Genomic DNA, 13,101 nt, shown 5'->3' with positions numbered 1-13,101 from the left:
TGTTCTAAAAAGTGATAAAAAAAACTACGTTCCCTAATATGATATGACTGAAAAGAACAACTCTTTTTGCAAAAAATAAGCCCTCAACCAGGTCTGACAACAAAAAAATACAGAAGTTATGGCCCTAAAAAGTTGTCAATAGTAAAAACAAATGCGATATTCTCCTATATTGGTTTTGCTCAGGAAAATTGAGCAAAGATAAGAAAAACTATATAAATGAGGTATCACCGCAATCGTAGTGAACCAGAGAATAAAGATAAAATATTATTTTTATGTTACGGTGAGCGGGGGAAAAAATGCTAAAATTCCAAAATAAAAATTGATGATTTTGTTTGTATCCCCCTTGAAATAGTTAATAAAATCTCATGAATAAGCTATAGACCCCCAAAATGAATTATCTATACATTGTACCTCATCCCGTAAAAAAATAAGCCCTAATATGTTTGTATTACAAAAAAAAATAAAAATGTATAGGTAGTACAATGTGACAATACAAATATGCTGTGAAGGGCGCCTCCATTCATTCTGTGCCCGGCCGTGCGCCCGTACAGCAGTTTACCACCACATATGGACTATCAATTGTAGGGGTTCAGCTCAAATGTGGGGGTCGGCAATGACAAAGCTCTCATGGACAGCAGGATTCAAGTTGAAACTGTGCATTTATTCCAGAAAAAAAACAGTAACAAACAAAACATCAAATAAAATCCTTGCCTGTCTGGCTCTAACTAAACACTTGGCGGCCCTCACTAGCCACTGGAGGGCTTCTCCCTGCCAGCATGAAACATACGTTCAGTAACCCTGTGTCACTCACGTGTGGCTCTCACACAGTCCCGCTTCTGTGGCTCCAGGTAGAGAGAGCGACTTCTGACTGTTCCACACCCTTCTTTAAAGGGATTGCACACCTGGTGCATTGTTAGACCCTTTGCAATGTGGAAGCTTTGGTCTGGAGCAGTGATCACACTTCGTCTCCACTCCAGCAATTAGAGTCTTGTACCAGGTCTTCCAAGAGCCCAACACATGGAAAACAGCTTCCAGTTTGACCCAATTCACATTGTGGCCGCTGTAATACACATAAACCTTCATTTTCTCTCCAATTCAATAGTGAATTTGTCACACAGTACACTCGGGAGGAATTGGGCATCAAACGTTGCAGAGCGTTTCATCATTTAATTTATTCTGAAACTCAGTTTGGCCTAAATGAATGTATTTTCCAAAAAAATTCCAAAGTTTCTAAATCGCAGGTCCATATTGTTTTAACCCATGTGAAACACTTAAAGGGTTAAGAGACTTAATAGAAGTTGTTTTACATATGTTGAGGGGTGAAGTTTCTATAGTGGGGTGTTATTATTATTTAGGCCTTTCAAAGTCACTTGGAAGCTGAGTTGTCCCTCAAAATGTGAGTTTTGGCAATTTTCATGAAAATGAGAAAAATCGCACCTAAAGTTCTGCACCTCATAACATACTAGAAAAGTGAGAGGATGCATAAAATATCATCCCAACATAAAGCAGACATTCCGTAAATGTTAATTATCAAGCTTTTTGGGTAGTTTTACTTCCTGTCTGGAAAGCAGAACATTTCAAACTTGGAAAATGAAGAATTTTTACAAACTTTTGCCAAATTTTCACTTTTTTTCAGAATGAATCGCAAAACTTATCACTTAAATCGAGTCTGGTCATTGAGCTGAAAACTAGTGTCGGTGATAAGGGGTTAAGAGGTACATAGATGACCTCTTTATTATCTGGCTATGAAGCACTGGAATCCCAATCACTCCAACCAGTATCCTTACCAAGTCTCTAATGTATGACAGGCATATTGCCACCCACTGTACCAACATCATCACCCTTTAAAACTGTGGCACTGTTAGATTTCAACAAACTTCAATCCAACCCTTCCTTATTGCTACCATTATTCCACAATCCTCCCTTTCTATCACCATCTGCCCGGGGGCTGGCCCATATCTGGTGGTATTGCCCTAGAGTTGCCCCTCTCTGGAACAATGTCAAGACAATTATCCTTTCCCTATTAGGTACTGCAACACCAGTGACCCAGACAGTCCTATTGAGGTAAAAAACAAAGCCCATTGCCTAATTCAATTCATAGCATCGGCAACTAGAATACACATAGCGGTGAAATAGAAATTGCCTGAGGTGTCATTTACAGTGGTCAAAATTAACCTTAACCCCATAAGATGTACCCTTACGTCTTGTTGCGCATGGGGGAGTATGAAGAGGGATCACAGGCTGAGCCTCATTTCCTTGTCTTGAGTCATTTCAAATGAAGTTGGATCAGCCTGAAATTAGATTTTAACCTTTAAATTTGAGTGAGTCATTTCAATCCCAGACCTCCTTAGGATATTGTTTTTGTTTAGTTTTATTTTTTCAATCCATTCCACTATGTATTGAATACAGAATTGCAACTAGAATATTTAATTCATTGAGATCTAGGATATACCGTATATACTCGTGTATAAGCAGAGTTTTTCAGCACAAAAAATGTGCTGAAAAACGTCCCCTCGGCTTATACACGAGTCACAAGTTAAAATACAACACTCAAAAAATAATAAACTTATATACTCACCCTCCAGTGGCCCCGATCTGCAGTGCTGCTCCCCCAATGTCCGCGCGGGTCCTCTTCTGGCTAACATGCTCGTCTTCTGTACATCGCGCTGGGCGCCGCCATTGCTCTCTCCCGGGTGCCGCTGCTGACGTCATACTAGGCGCCGCCATTGCTCTCTCCCGGGTGCCGCTGCTGACGTCATACTAGGCGCCGCCATTGCTCTCTCCCAGCACGATGTACAGAGGACGACGCGGAAGCCAGAAGAGGACCCGTGCGACACCGGAGGGTGAGTATATAAGTTTTTTTTTAAGGCTGGGCTGGGCTGTATACTACTGGGGGTAGGCTGGGCAGCGCTGTATACTACTGGGGGCAGGCTGGGCAGCGCTGTATACTACTGGGGGATGGCTTGGCAGCGCTGTATACTACTGGGGGCAGGCTGTATACTACTGGTGGCAGGCTGGTGGAACAAATTGAATGCGAACTATTGACATTTCAGAGGTTTTGGACTTGAGAGATATGTATATTTAACCCCTTCACGCTCTGCGCTGTAGGTGCAGTGGGGGGTCTATGAAAAGGCCTCACAGGGTGCTTGCACCGATCGCGGGTAGTACTCTTCCAATGCCGCCGACAGCATTTAAAAGACGGCGGAGCGTGGGTCCTCATAATGGTAGCAATGAAAAAGTCAGCTCATTTTGCAAAAAATAATACCTCCAACAGCTCTGTATACCAAAGTCTGAAAAAGTTATTAGTATCAGAAATTGGGGAATTTTTTTTTTCTTTTTCGTGCACTGGTTGTCTGTCTCCTACCAAATTCAGTTTAAAATAACTCTCACCAACAAAGCTCTGCATAATGCTGCACCACCTTACCTCTCTTCTCAGTCTATCGCCCAACCCGTGCTCTTCGATCTGCCAGTGATACTAGATTAATCTTTACCTTAATTCGAACCTCTCACACACGCCTCCAGGACTTCTCCTGAGTTTCCCCAATTATCTGGAATGCCATTCCCTAGACTCTCAGACTAATACCCACCCTCCAAAGTTTCAAACGTGTTCTTAAAACCCATCTCTTTAAGTAAGCCTATTACACTTGCTAACTGCATGAAATGTCAACTCTCTTTTTACTAATCTATGCTGTGTTCTCCTCCAGTCTGTTTTCAGGCAAACATAAGATATACACCAAGCTCCAGGCTTCTATGCAGTCACTTTCACCTTGGACTTTGTATATAATATATTGGCTGATGACTCTTTCAAGAAGAAGAATTTTCATTTATTAAATTATTCTATACCATTCCCTTATAAAGAATGGCTGGACCATTATAAAAACTCTTTAGCTCTTGTGTCACCCCCTTCATCCTCATACACTGTAAGCTCTTGCAAGCAAAGCAATCAATCACTCTTATTGTTCCAAATGACTATTTGTACTCTGTACTGTATTATTATATTTGTATGTCACCTATGATTTGTAATTATTTGGTTACTTTTTGAAAATGTATTAAAACACAATAAAACCTATATAAATTTGGTATCACTGTAATCGTAAAAACTGAGCACACAAGAAAGTGATGAAAATGGTGTTTTTTTACCAATTTTTCCACATTTGAAATTTTTTTCCAGCTTCCCAGTACATGACATGAAATATTAAATAATACCACAAAGTAGTAAAATTTGTTACGCACAAAATGAAAAAAAGTTATGGATTTTTGAAGGTTGAGAGCAAGAAATGAGCGAAAAACCCTGCGTCCTTAAAGGGAACCTGTCACCAAAAATAGGATTTACAGAAAAAAAGATATGTTATATTGTACCTTTCATTAGCATCTGCTGTGTGACTAGGCAGTTGCCAAAAAGGAGGGCCTGGAAAGGAGCAGTCCCCCCCCCCCTTGGGAAACATGTGACCTTTTCAAATATATGAATAACTCCCCACTCTCAGGATTGGCTGTAGAGGAGCAGGGGGCGTCGCTAAGCCAAGTGATGGGTGTTTTCATATATTTGAAAAGGTCACATGGAGAAGCTGTTCCCAAGGGTGGGGGGGAACTGCTCCTTTCCAAATCCTCCCTTTTGGCAACTGCCTAGTCACACAGCACATGCTAATGAAAGGTACAATATAACATATCGTTTTTTCTGTAAAACCAATTTTTTATACAAACACACTTTGGCAGTATATGTACTATGCTCTGTGGGGACTGGGGGAGTGCTAAAAATGGGTCTCCTGGTGACAGGTTCCCTTTAAGTGGTAAATAAATTCTTATTTTAGATATTTATTTTAACATTAAATTTTCTCATCACATCATAATTCATAGAGAAATTTTACATAATAAACCATGTAGTCTTTAAAAAAAACAAAAAAAAAAAAACAACATCTAGATAGCTAGAACACTGACAGCATACTGTCATACTGGTGTGTGCCCCCTCTGACAGGATCAACTCATGTTTATGCTTCTTATGCACTGGTTTTTCCAAAAAAGGCTTTTAAAATGATGCATATGAGCCTTAAAGAAGGGCATAAGAAGCTTAAAGAAGGGTGGATCCTGCCAGAGGGGGCACGAAGCTGTATACTTGGCTTACATCCTGGAGGTAGTAGATGTCCTTTAAACCCTTGACACTCTGCTTCGTAGCTGTACGGCGCACAGAGGTGCAGGGGGTGTTTAAAGAGGGCACAGCAAACCCCCACCGCTAATAACCGCGGTCTTGCACCGATCGCGGCTATTAACTCCTCCGATGCTGCCAGCAAAGCTGCTGGCGGCATTTAAAAGACTGACACATGGGCGCCGCCATCTATAGTATTGCAGTATATGGTAGGAACAATCAGATCATCTAGGGTTAACGTACCCTAGAGGGTCTAAACGTAAAAAAAAAAAAAGTTTCAAAAAGGTTTTAAAAATTAAAGTTAAAAGCCTAAACGTTTAAATCACCCCCCTTTCCCTAGATCTGATATAAAACATAATAAAACAGTAAAAGTCAGACACAATAGCTATCACATCCCAAAATGCCCGATCAAAACCGTTATTGCCGGCTGTGAACTACATAACGGAAAATAGCGCCCAAATGTCCGAAACGCGACTTTTACACTATTTTATATCAAATAAAACATGGAATGAAAAGTGACCAAAATGTTGTACAGCTCTCAAAATTATGGCAATGAAAACATCAGCTCATTTTGTAAAAAAAAAAATATGACACCACCAACAGCTCCGTACAAAAAAGTATGAAAAAGTTATTAGCGTCAGAAGATGGCAAATGTATTTTTTCTTTTTCGTACACAATCGTTACTTTTGAAAAGGTGTTAAAACGCAATAAAAAAACTAGATATATTTGGTCTCACCCTTTTTTTTTTTTTTTAACACCTTTTCCACATTTGGAAATTCTTTTCCAGCTTCCCAGTACACGGCATGGAATAATAAATAATGGAACAGAGAAGTAAAATTTGTTATGCACAAAATAAGCCCTCACACAGCTCTGTACATGGAAAAATGAAAAAAGTTATGGATTTTTGAAGGTGGAGAGCGAGAAATGAGCGAAAAAACCGTGTCCTTGTTTTTATTTTTACTGACCGTTACATCTGCAACGTGTACCCCATGTATGTATCTGATCCCCAAAAAAATCACAGCATGCCTCAATGGATGATGGGCAGGAGTAAAAATCCATGGAGGCATGTTGTAATTTCATGTGGTCACATACATACATGGGGTAGATGTAGCAGATATAACAAGACCTTATATAATACCACCATGATCACAGTGTCCAATGATGTAACAGGGCTCTCTCAATGCTCCATTGAGCAGCATGTTATATAGCAATGAGACCAATCAATCACAAACAAGAAGGCAGGGTAATCAGCAGGTTTTCTGATTTCAAATGCCAACATGTTCCCAGAAGGTTCTGATTTTATTACAGTCCCACCATAAGTGAAGATACGAGTCTACATCGTTAACACATCGCCAACAGACCTCTGAAAAGTAATTGTTCATTTTATGTACAGGAAATGTAGTTTTGTACCATCTAGAAGTTAACTTAAAACCAGTTTACTGGATAGTGATACATTGTGAAGGCCCACAACTGGACCTAAGTATCCGAGTGATTTCCCCTGAATCCAAGGTGATTTTTCCCAAGATGAAATATATTGTGGAGGTGCAGAGCGGAGAATGTCAATCAATTTCTTTTAGATTTTGGATATAAGCTTAGGGTGGGAATATTCTGCAGATACAAGTTCCTCAAACCCTATTAGGGATCTATGAAATGAGCCAGTTTCTGCAAATTGAGGAATACCACAGAAAATGTATTTTTTGTATCAGTTGTTTCAGGTGGGGAAAAGAGGGAAATGTGAGGTCTTTTAACCCTATAAAGGCCCTTTTTCATTTTTGCGTTTCCATTTTTCACACCCCACCTTCAAAAATCCATAACTTTTTCATTTTTCCATGTAGAGAGCTGTAGGAGGGTTTGTTTTCTGGGTAACTAATTGCACTTCATAGTGTGGTATTTAATATTCCATGTCTTGTACTGGGAAGCGGGGAAAAAAATTCAGAATGCAGTGAATTTTGTGAAAAAATACATTTGCAGTTTTCTTGTGGGCTTGGATTTTACGGCTTTCACTGTGCGCCCCACATGGAGGGACTACTTTATTCTTTGGGTCGGTACGATCACGAAGATCCCAAATTTATATAGGTTTTTTTAAGGTTTCATACATTCACAAAAATGAAAACCTCCTGTACAAAAAAAAAAATCTTCATTTTGCCATCTTCTGGCGCTAATAACTTTTTCAGACTTAAGCCAACAGAGTTGTGTGTGGTGTAATTTTTTGCGAGTTTTGATTAAGTTTTTGATGCTACCATCTTAAGGACTGTACCGCCTTTTGATCGCTTTTTATAGAATTTTAAATATTTTTCAAAATGGCATTTGGGTTCCATTTTCCATTACGGGGTTAAACCACGGAAAAACGTATTATATTTTGATAGATCGGATATTTTGGGACCCGGAGATACCAAACATGTTTATGATTTTTACCATTTACTTATATTTTTTATCAGTTCTAGAGAAATGGGATGGTTTGAATTTTTATGTTTTTTTTTTTTCTTTTCAGACTATAGTAAATCATCCAGGTATGGGATTACATGAATCCCTCTTAAATAAAGGCCTGCAACTTCTTGGACCATGACCTTTGTGAATATCCTCAGGACAGAGGAAATATCAAAAGGTAATGCCTGGAATTGGAAATGATGAAGTACCCCTTTTATGTAAAGTGCTCTCAGCTACCTTTGGGAGTTCCGATGGATCGGGTTATGAAAATAGGCTTCACTCAGAACCAGGATTGCCATGGAGTGGTTCTTCTCCAAAGCCTGCACTGTAGACCGTATTGTCTCCTCTTGACTTTCCTGTATTTCAGAAAAAAAAAATAAAATCTTTAAGATTGAAAATGCCTCTGAACAAGCCATTTTGTTTCTTACAAAAAAACCTCTCTGACTGGATGAGACCGGTACACGACTTCTTTTGTCACTAAAGGAGAGAATCTATGACTCAAATGTTGCTTGGATTAGTCGATCCTTTACAATTAGGGATCTTCTGGAAGGAAGGGAACTGAACTATCCGATAGCCTCCCTCTATCAACGCCTTTACCCTGGGGAGATAGACTGAACCAGGCGGGATAGAAACACCTTAACCCCCCCCCCCCGCAGGAAGCCTGGCGTCATTGGTCTGTGCATCCTTTATTGATATTAGGGTTGAAGAGGAACCCTTTTAATCAGCCTCTGACCACTTGTGCGCTGTCTGGTCCACCTCTTCTTCTGACATACCCAAGTGCCCTTCTTTGCCCTCGAAAAGACTGGTGATGTTGGAAGTACCTGGGTTCCATTGGAAAACCTTTTTTGTCGGGCGCCTTTTCTAAAATGTCATCTAATCCTTTCCCGAACAAACGGTCTCCTTCACAGGGTGAGACACATAACTTGCGCTTGGATCCAACATCATCAGTTTATAGGTTCAGCCAAGTTGTCGTCCTAGCTGCATTTGTTAAAGCCGCCAATCTGGTCATCCTTATAAGGTCTGCTGATGCATCTGTGACAAAATTTGTAGCTTGACGTAGGATTGGTACAGTTGGTTCTGTTAATGTGCCAGACATTAGGCGATGTTTTAATTGTCCAAGCCAGACTCAGAGTATGTGCCGTGGCCATTGAATTTACCCAGGATTTTCTCAGGAGACTGTCGGCTTTTTTATCCATAGGATCCTTGAGTATTCCTAGATCTTCAAAGAGGAGAGAGATTTTTTTTGGAAATATTCGCTATAGGCGCAAGCACCTTCAGTACAGCGTCCCAGAAGATCAAGATACTTCCTTTTAAAAAATTTTGATACGCCTGTACGTTTTTCTGGATCTTTACATCACAAAGGTCCTGAAACATCTGATCCTGGATAGACAGGCTTTTTTTACTTCCTCCAATCACATCGCCTCTCTCAGGGATTTAAGTAAAGAATCTTCTGGCATACAAAAAGGTTTCCCACAGAGGTCACACAAGCATTTTTCCAGAAGGGTAATAATACTCCTCTCACCATTTTTGAGGAGTATTTTTAGCCGACGAAGAGTATGGAATTTTCAGTAATACAAATATATAACTCCTAGTCGTATACATTGTTAACAGCCAGCCCCAAACCCCCTACCTCCCCACACTGAGCAGGCTGCCGCCTCTAAATTTATTTCATTTACTTTTTGGGGTGTTGAGGGCATGACACTTTTTTTTACACGGTTTATTTTTTACTAAAGTAAATAGTCCTTCCCAAAAACATAAGCCTTCTGACCAATGCACTTGCGTTCACTAACTAGCAAGATGTATTTGGCCGCAATAAAGTTTCTACTTACTGAGCACAAGTGTTTTGGTTCGGGGAGGATTTTGTTCAATAGAATGAGTTTCAATACAATATGAAAACATTGGGGTCTTTGGGGTATTTATTTAATTATCCCTTACTTGAAATGCCTGGATCATTGTACAAGTACGGTCACCTCCTGTGTCTCTTCCTCATAGATTGTAAGCTTTTGTGACCATTGTATAAGGACTGTCACCTCCTGTGTCCCCTCCTTCTTATAGATTGTAAGCTCCTGTGACCATTGTACAAGCATTGTCACCTCCATTCTCCCTTTGCCATCTCCTAGATTGTAAGCTCTGGGGACCATTGTACAAGCACTGTCACCTCCTGTGTCCCCTCCTTCTCATAGATTGTAAGCTCTGGGGACCATTGTACAAGCATTGTCACCTCCTGTGCCCCCCCTCCCTCCTCATAGATTGTAAGCTCTTGTGACCATTGGACAAGCACTGTCACTTCTTGCCCCCCCCCTCCCCCTCATAGAATGTAAGCTCTTGTGAACATTGAAAAATCACGGTCACCTCCTGTGTCCCATGTAGTCCACCTATGCATGGAACATCAAATATAACTATTTTGTAATTTATTGAATACATCTTATGTCAGGCTCAGGTAACCACTATTCATCAATTGAACTCCCTGGGAATACAATAGGTCAGTCACACAAACCTGTGAGAACACCACAGCAGGCACAGGACCACCACAGCAGGCACAGGACCCTCACCACAGATGACAACTAACACCTTTGGAATCAAACGCTCCTCCACTCTCCTTTCCCTCACTCTGCCAAGTCTGCTAGTGCGCATGTGCAGCTGTATCTATTAGAACTAGAGACGGGTCAGGAGGGGAGGAGGAGCAGAGACCCCAGTAGTGGTCACATGCCTTGTCCTCCTGCCTGTGCCTTGCCCCGCCCCTCAGTGTAATGTGATTCCCCTGCTGCTCTCTATTTGCTAGATACAGAGCAGCTGGGAGAAGACCGTGACTGCTTCGTGCTGAGGGGGCGTGGCCTGAGCTCCTCTTCTGCAGGAGAGGAGCAGATACATCTCTGCAGTGTAGTGGGTCCATGTGCATGTGACTGCTCTGTGTCTGAGCTCCGCTGTCCGCTCTGTCCCTTACACACTAGCAGGCGGCAGCTGCACATCGCTACTGTCTAGAGACAGACAGCGGTAACACAATTAAATTGCCAAGCGTATTTATACGCTTGGTGGTTTTTTTTGGAGAGTAAATCAGCCTCTGCATGCGTCATAGACGCTTGTAGAGGCGTTATTGCGATCTCTGGTTTCCCAGAATCGTCATCAGAGACCACATCAGAAACAGCAGACGTACGGGTGTTATTGGCATTCTAGAGGTAGAAGGCTGGGGCTCATTAGCAGGTGTTAGTTTTTGTCAGCTACATTTGTTAACGTTTTAATCAGGGTTTTAAAGCTAGACAGAAAGGATGGAGAAACTTCTGAAGTTTCCACGGCAAAAAACGCAACTCCCGACTGGCTCCACCCCCTACTCTGGCGCACCAATCATCATCCAGCAGTGGCAGATCTGAAGATTCCGTCTGTCATGTAAGGGGGAGGCATAACGTCAGTATACCGCCCCATGGGGCACTTCCTTGCACGAACACGTGCTGGATCCCACTCCCACGCCACCATGTCTGTGTGGGAAATCGTCCGAGGCCGCCATTTGTAGGAACTTAAGCCGGAGGTACGGAGAAGGCAAGTCCGCTAAGCTGCCCGATACCTCTGTAACCTATGCAGCCTCCTTTTAACCAAAGGCGTCCCCAGCTTTACGTCTTCATGGCAGAGCGCCACTGGGTTCCATCCATCTCGAGGGACAGGAAACAAGAACTGGTGAGTGTTGAGGAGGCGTTACATGTAAAGGGTTCAGGTACTTTTGTTTCCTGTCCCTGGGGGTGCGGGAATCCTCCTGTTGTGGCGATGTGGAGGTGTAGGGGAAACCATACTTCTGGGAAGTAGATGTATTACACTAAGCACTTATAACAGCTTGAGTAAGTTAGTTGGAATACTTCCTAGGTGCATAATGCGTTGACAAGGACTGAGAAAGAAATATTAGGCAAATGCCTTTCTCAACATGAACATTATATTTAGTAGTGTAGTGTTTGGCCCAGTCACCCATACTGCATACTTGAATTATCCATTATTTCGTTTTTAAGTCGTATTTAGCCCAGACGAGCCAAAACGCAGTCATCCCCGGACACGGTGCAAAATCATCCACAATACAGGTGGTTAGATGTCAAATCGTTTTCAAGTTTCACCATTATCTGGCAGGAGCAATGCTGTGCCATTACCATTGGTTCATGCTACTCTCCGGTGTCTACCCTACATATACCAGCCCTTCTACTTATTCTCATATAATCCACATGTGTCCGGGTATGACTGTCTTTTTTCTCTGCTGTATAATTACCCCTCTACCCTGTCATACATATCTCAATAACTTTTAATTGTGTTTAATTTTGCATAAATAAAGATTGTCATTTTTTACACTTACTCTTGATATTGTCATATTGCCTAACTCTCTTCTCCTCATCTTGAGGGGTACCATAGGCTTTGCATTATCTTAATTCTGTAGATCAATACGATTATGGTGATAGCTCATTTATATAGTTTCACTGAAAAAAAACTAATCTTGAGAAAATCTCATTTATTTTCGTATCGCCATCTTTCATGATTTTGTACTTTATTAAATGTGTATAGGGAATGCTGTAGTTTAGGAGACTTTCACTTTAATTGTATTAACTGTATTTTTATTTTTTTTTCCTCAGGTTGGCTTTAACACCATACCATAAAAATAATATACCGTATATATTTGAGTATAAGCCCACCCCAGTAGTATACAGCACTGCCCCCAGTAGTATACAGCCAGTCCCCAGTAGTATACAGCACTGCCCCGCATTAAAAAAAAATAAATAAATAAATAAACTTATATACTCGAGTATAAGCCGACCCAAGTATAAGCCGAGGTACCTAGTTTTACCACCAAAAACTGGAAAAACCTATTGACTCGAGTATAAGCCGAGGGTGGGAAATGCATTGGTCACAGCCTCCCAATATATAGCTGCCAGCCCCTTTGTGCATACAGCCTGCCAGCCCCTTTGTGCATACAGCCTGCCAGCCCCTTTGTGCATACAGCCTGCCAGCCCCTTTGTGCATACAGCCTGCCAGCCCCCTGTTGCCGGTAAAAAAAATAATAAACTTACTACTCACCATTCCGACGGCCCGGACATCACAGTTGAGTGCCGGGCAGGCCGTGCGCACAGAGCTGTCGCAGCCCCGAGCCGGCATGAAGACAGAAGAGGCGCAGCCACGGAGCTGCCGCGGACCTGCGGCATGAAGATGAAGAGGAGCTGTCCGGGCCGTCGGAATGGTGAGTTGTAAGTTTATTATTTTGTATACCCGAGTGTTGAATTTTTAGCACAAAAGTTTTGCTAAAAAACTCGGCTTATACTCGAGTATATACGGTACTCACCCTCCGGTGGCCCCGAGGTGGAGCGCTGCTCCCCCGATGTCCGCGCGGGTCCTCTTCTGGCTTCCGCGCCAGTCTTCTTTCTTCTCTAACTTCGTGCTGGGCGCCGCCATTGTTCTCCCCCGGACGGCGCTTAGTATGACGCGCTGACGTCATACTAGGCGCCGCCTGGGGGAGAACAATGGCGGCGCCCAGCACGAAGTTAGAGAAGAAAGAAGACGGGCGCGGAAGC

General features: G+C 42.0%; 1 protein-coding gene across 4 annotated transcripts in view; it reads right to left on the bottom strand.

The window, feature by feature from the left end:
- Nucleotides 1–13,101, bottom strand: part of C7H11orf68 (chromosome 7 C11orf68 homolog) — a 43,534-nt gene that overhangs the window by 16,278 nt on the left and 14,155 nt on the right. For 2 of the 4 annotated variants that reach the window (XM_072117913.1, XM_072117911.1), the window contains one exon: nt 2,202–2,291. In XM_072117913.1, coding sequence (XP_071974014.1) covers nt 2,202–2,215 — 14 coding nt within the window. In that variant the 5' untranslated portion in view covers nt 2,216–2,291. Of the gene's footprint in view, nt 1–2,201; nt 2,292–7,804; nt 7,924–13,101 lie in introns of all 4 variants that reach the window. The other 2 variants (XM_072117914.1, XM_072117910.1) reach the window with 2 other exon arrangements.

Source organism: Engystomops pustulosus, chromosome 7, assembly GCF_040894005.1.
Source record: "Engystomops pustulosus chromosome 7, aEngPut4.maternal, whole genome shotgun sequence".
In the NCBI taxonomy this organism is placed as follows: Eukaryota; Metazoa; Chordata; class Amphibia; order Anura; family Leptodactylidae; genus Engystomops; species Engystomops pustulosus.
The sequence above is the reverse complement of the archived record's forward strand: the minus strand, read 5'-3'. Positions and strand labels throughout refer to the sequence as shown.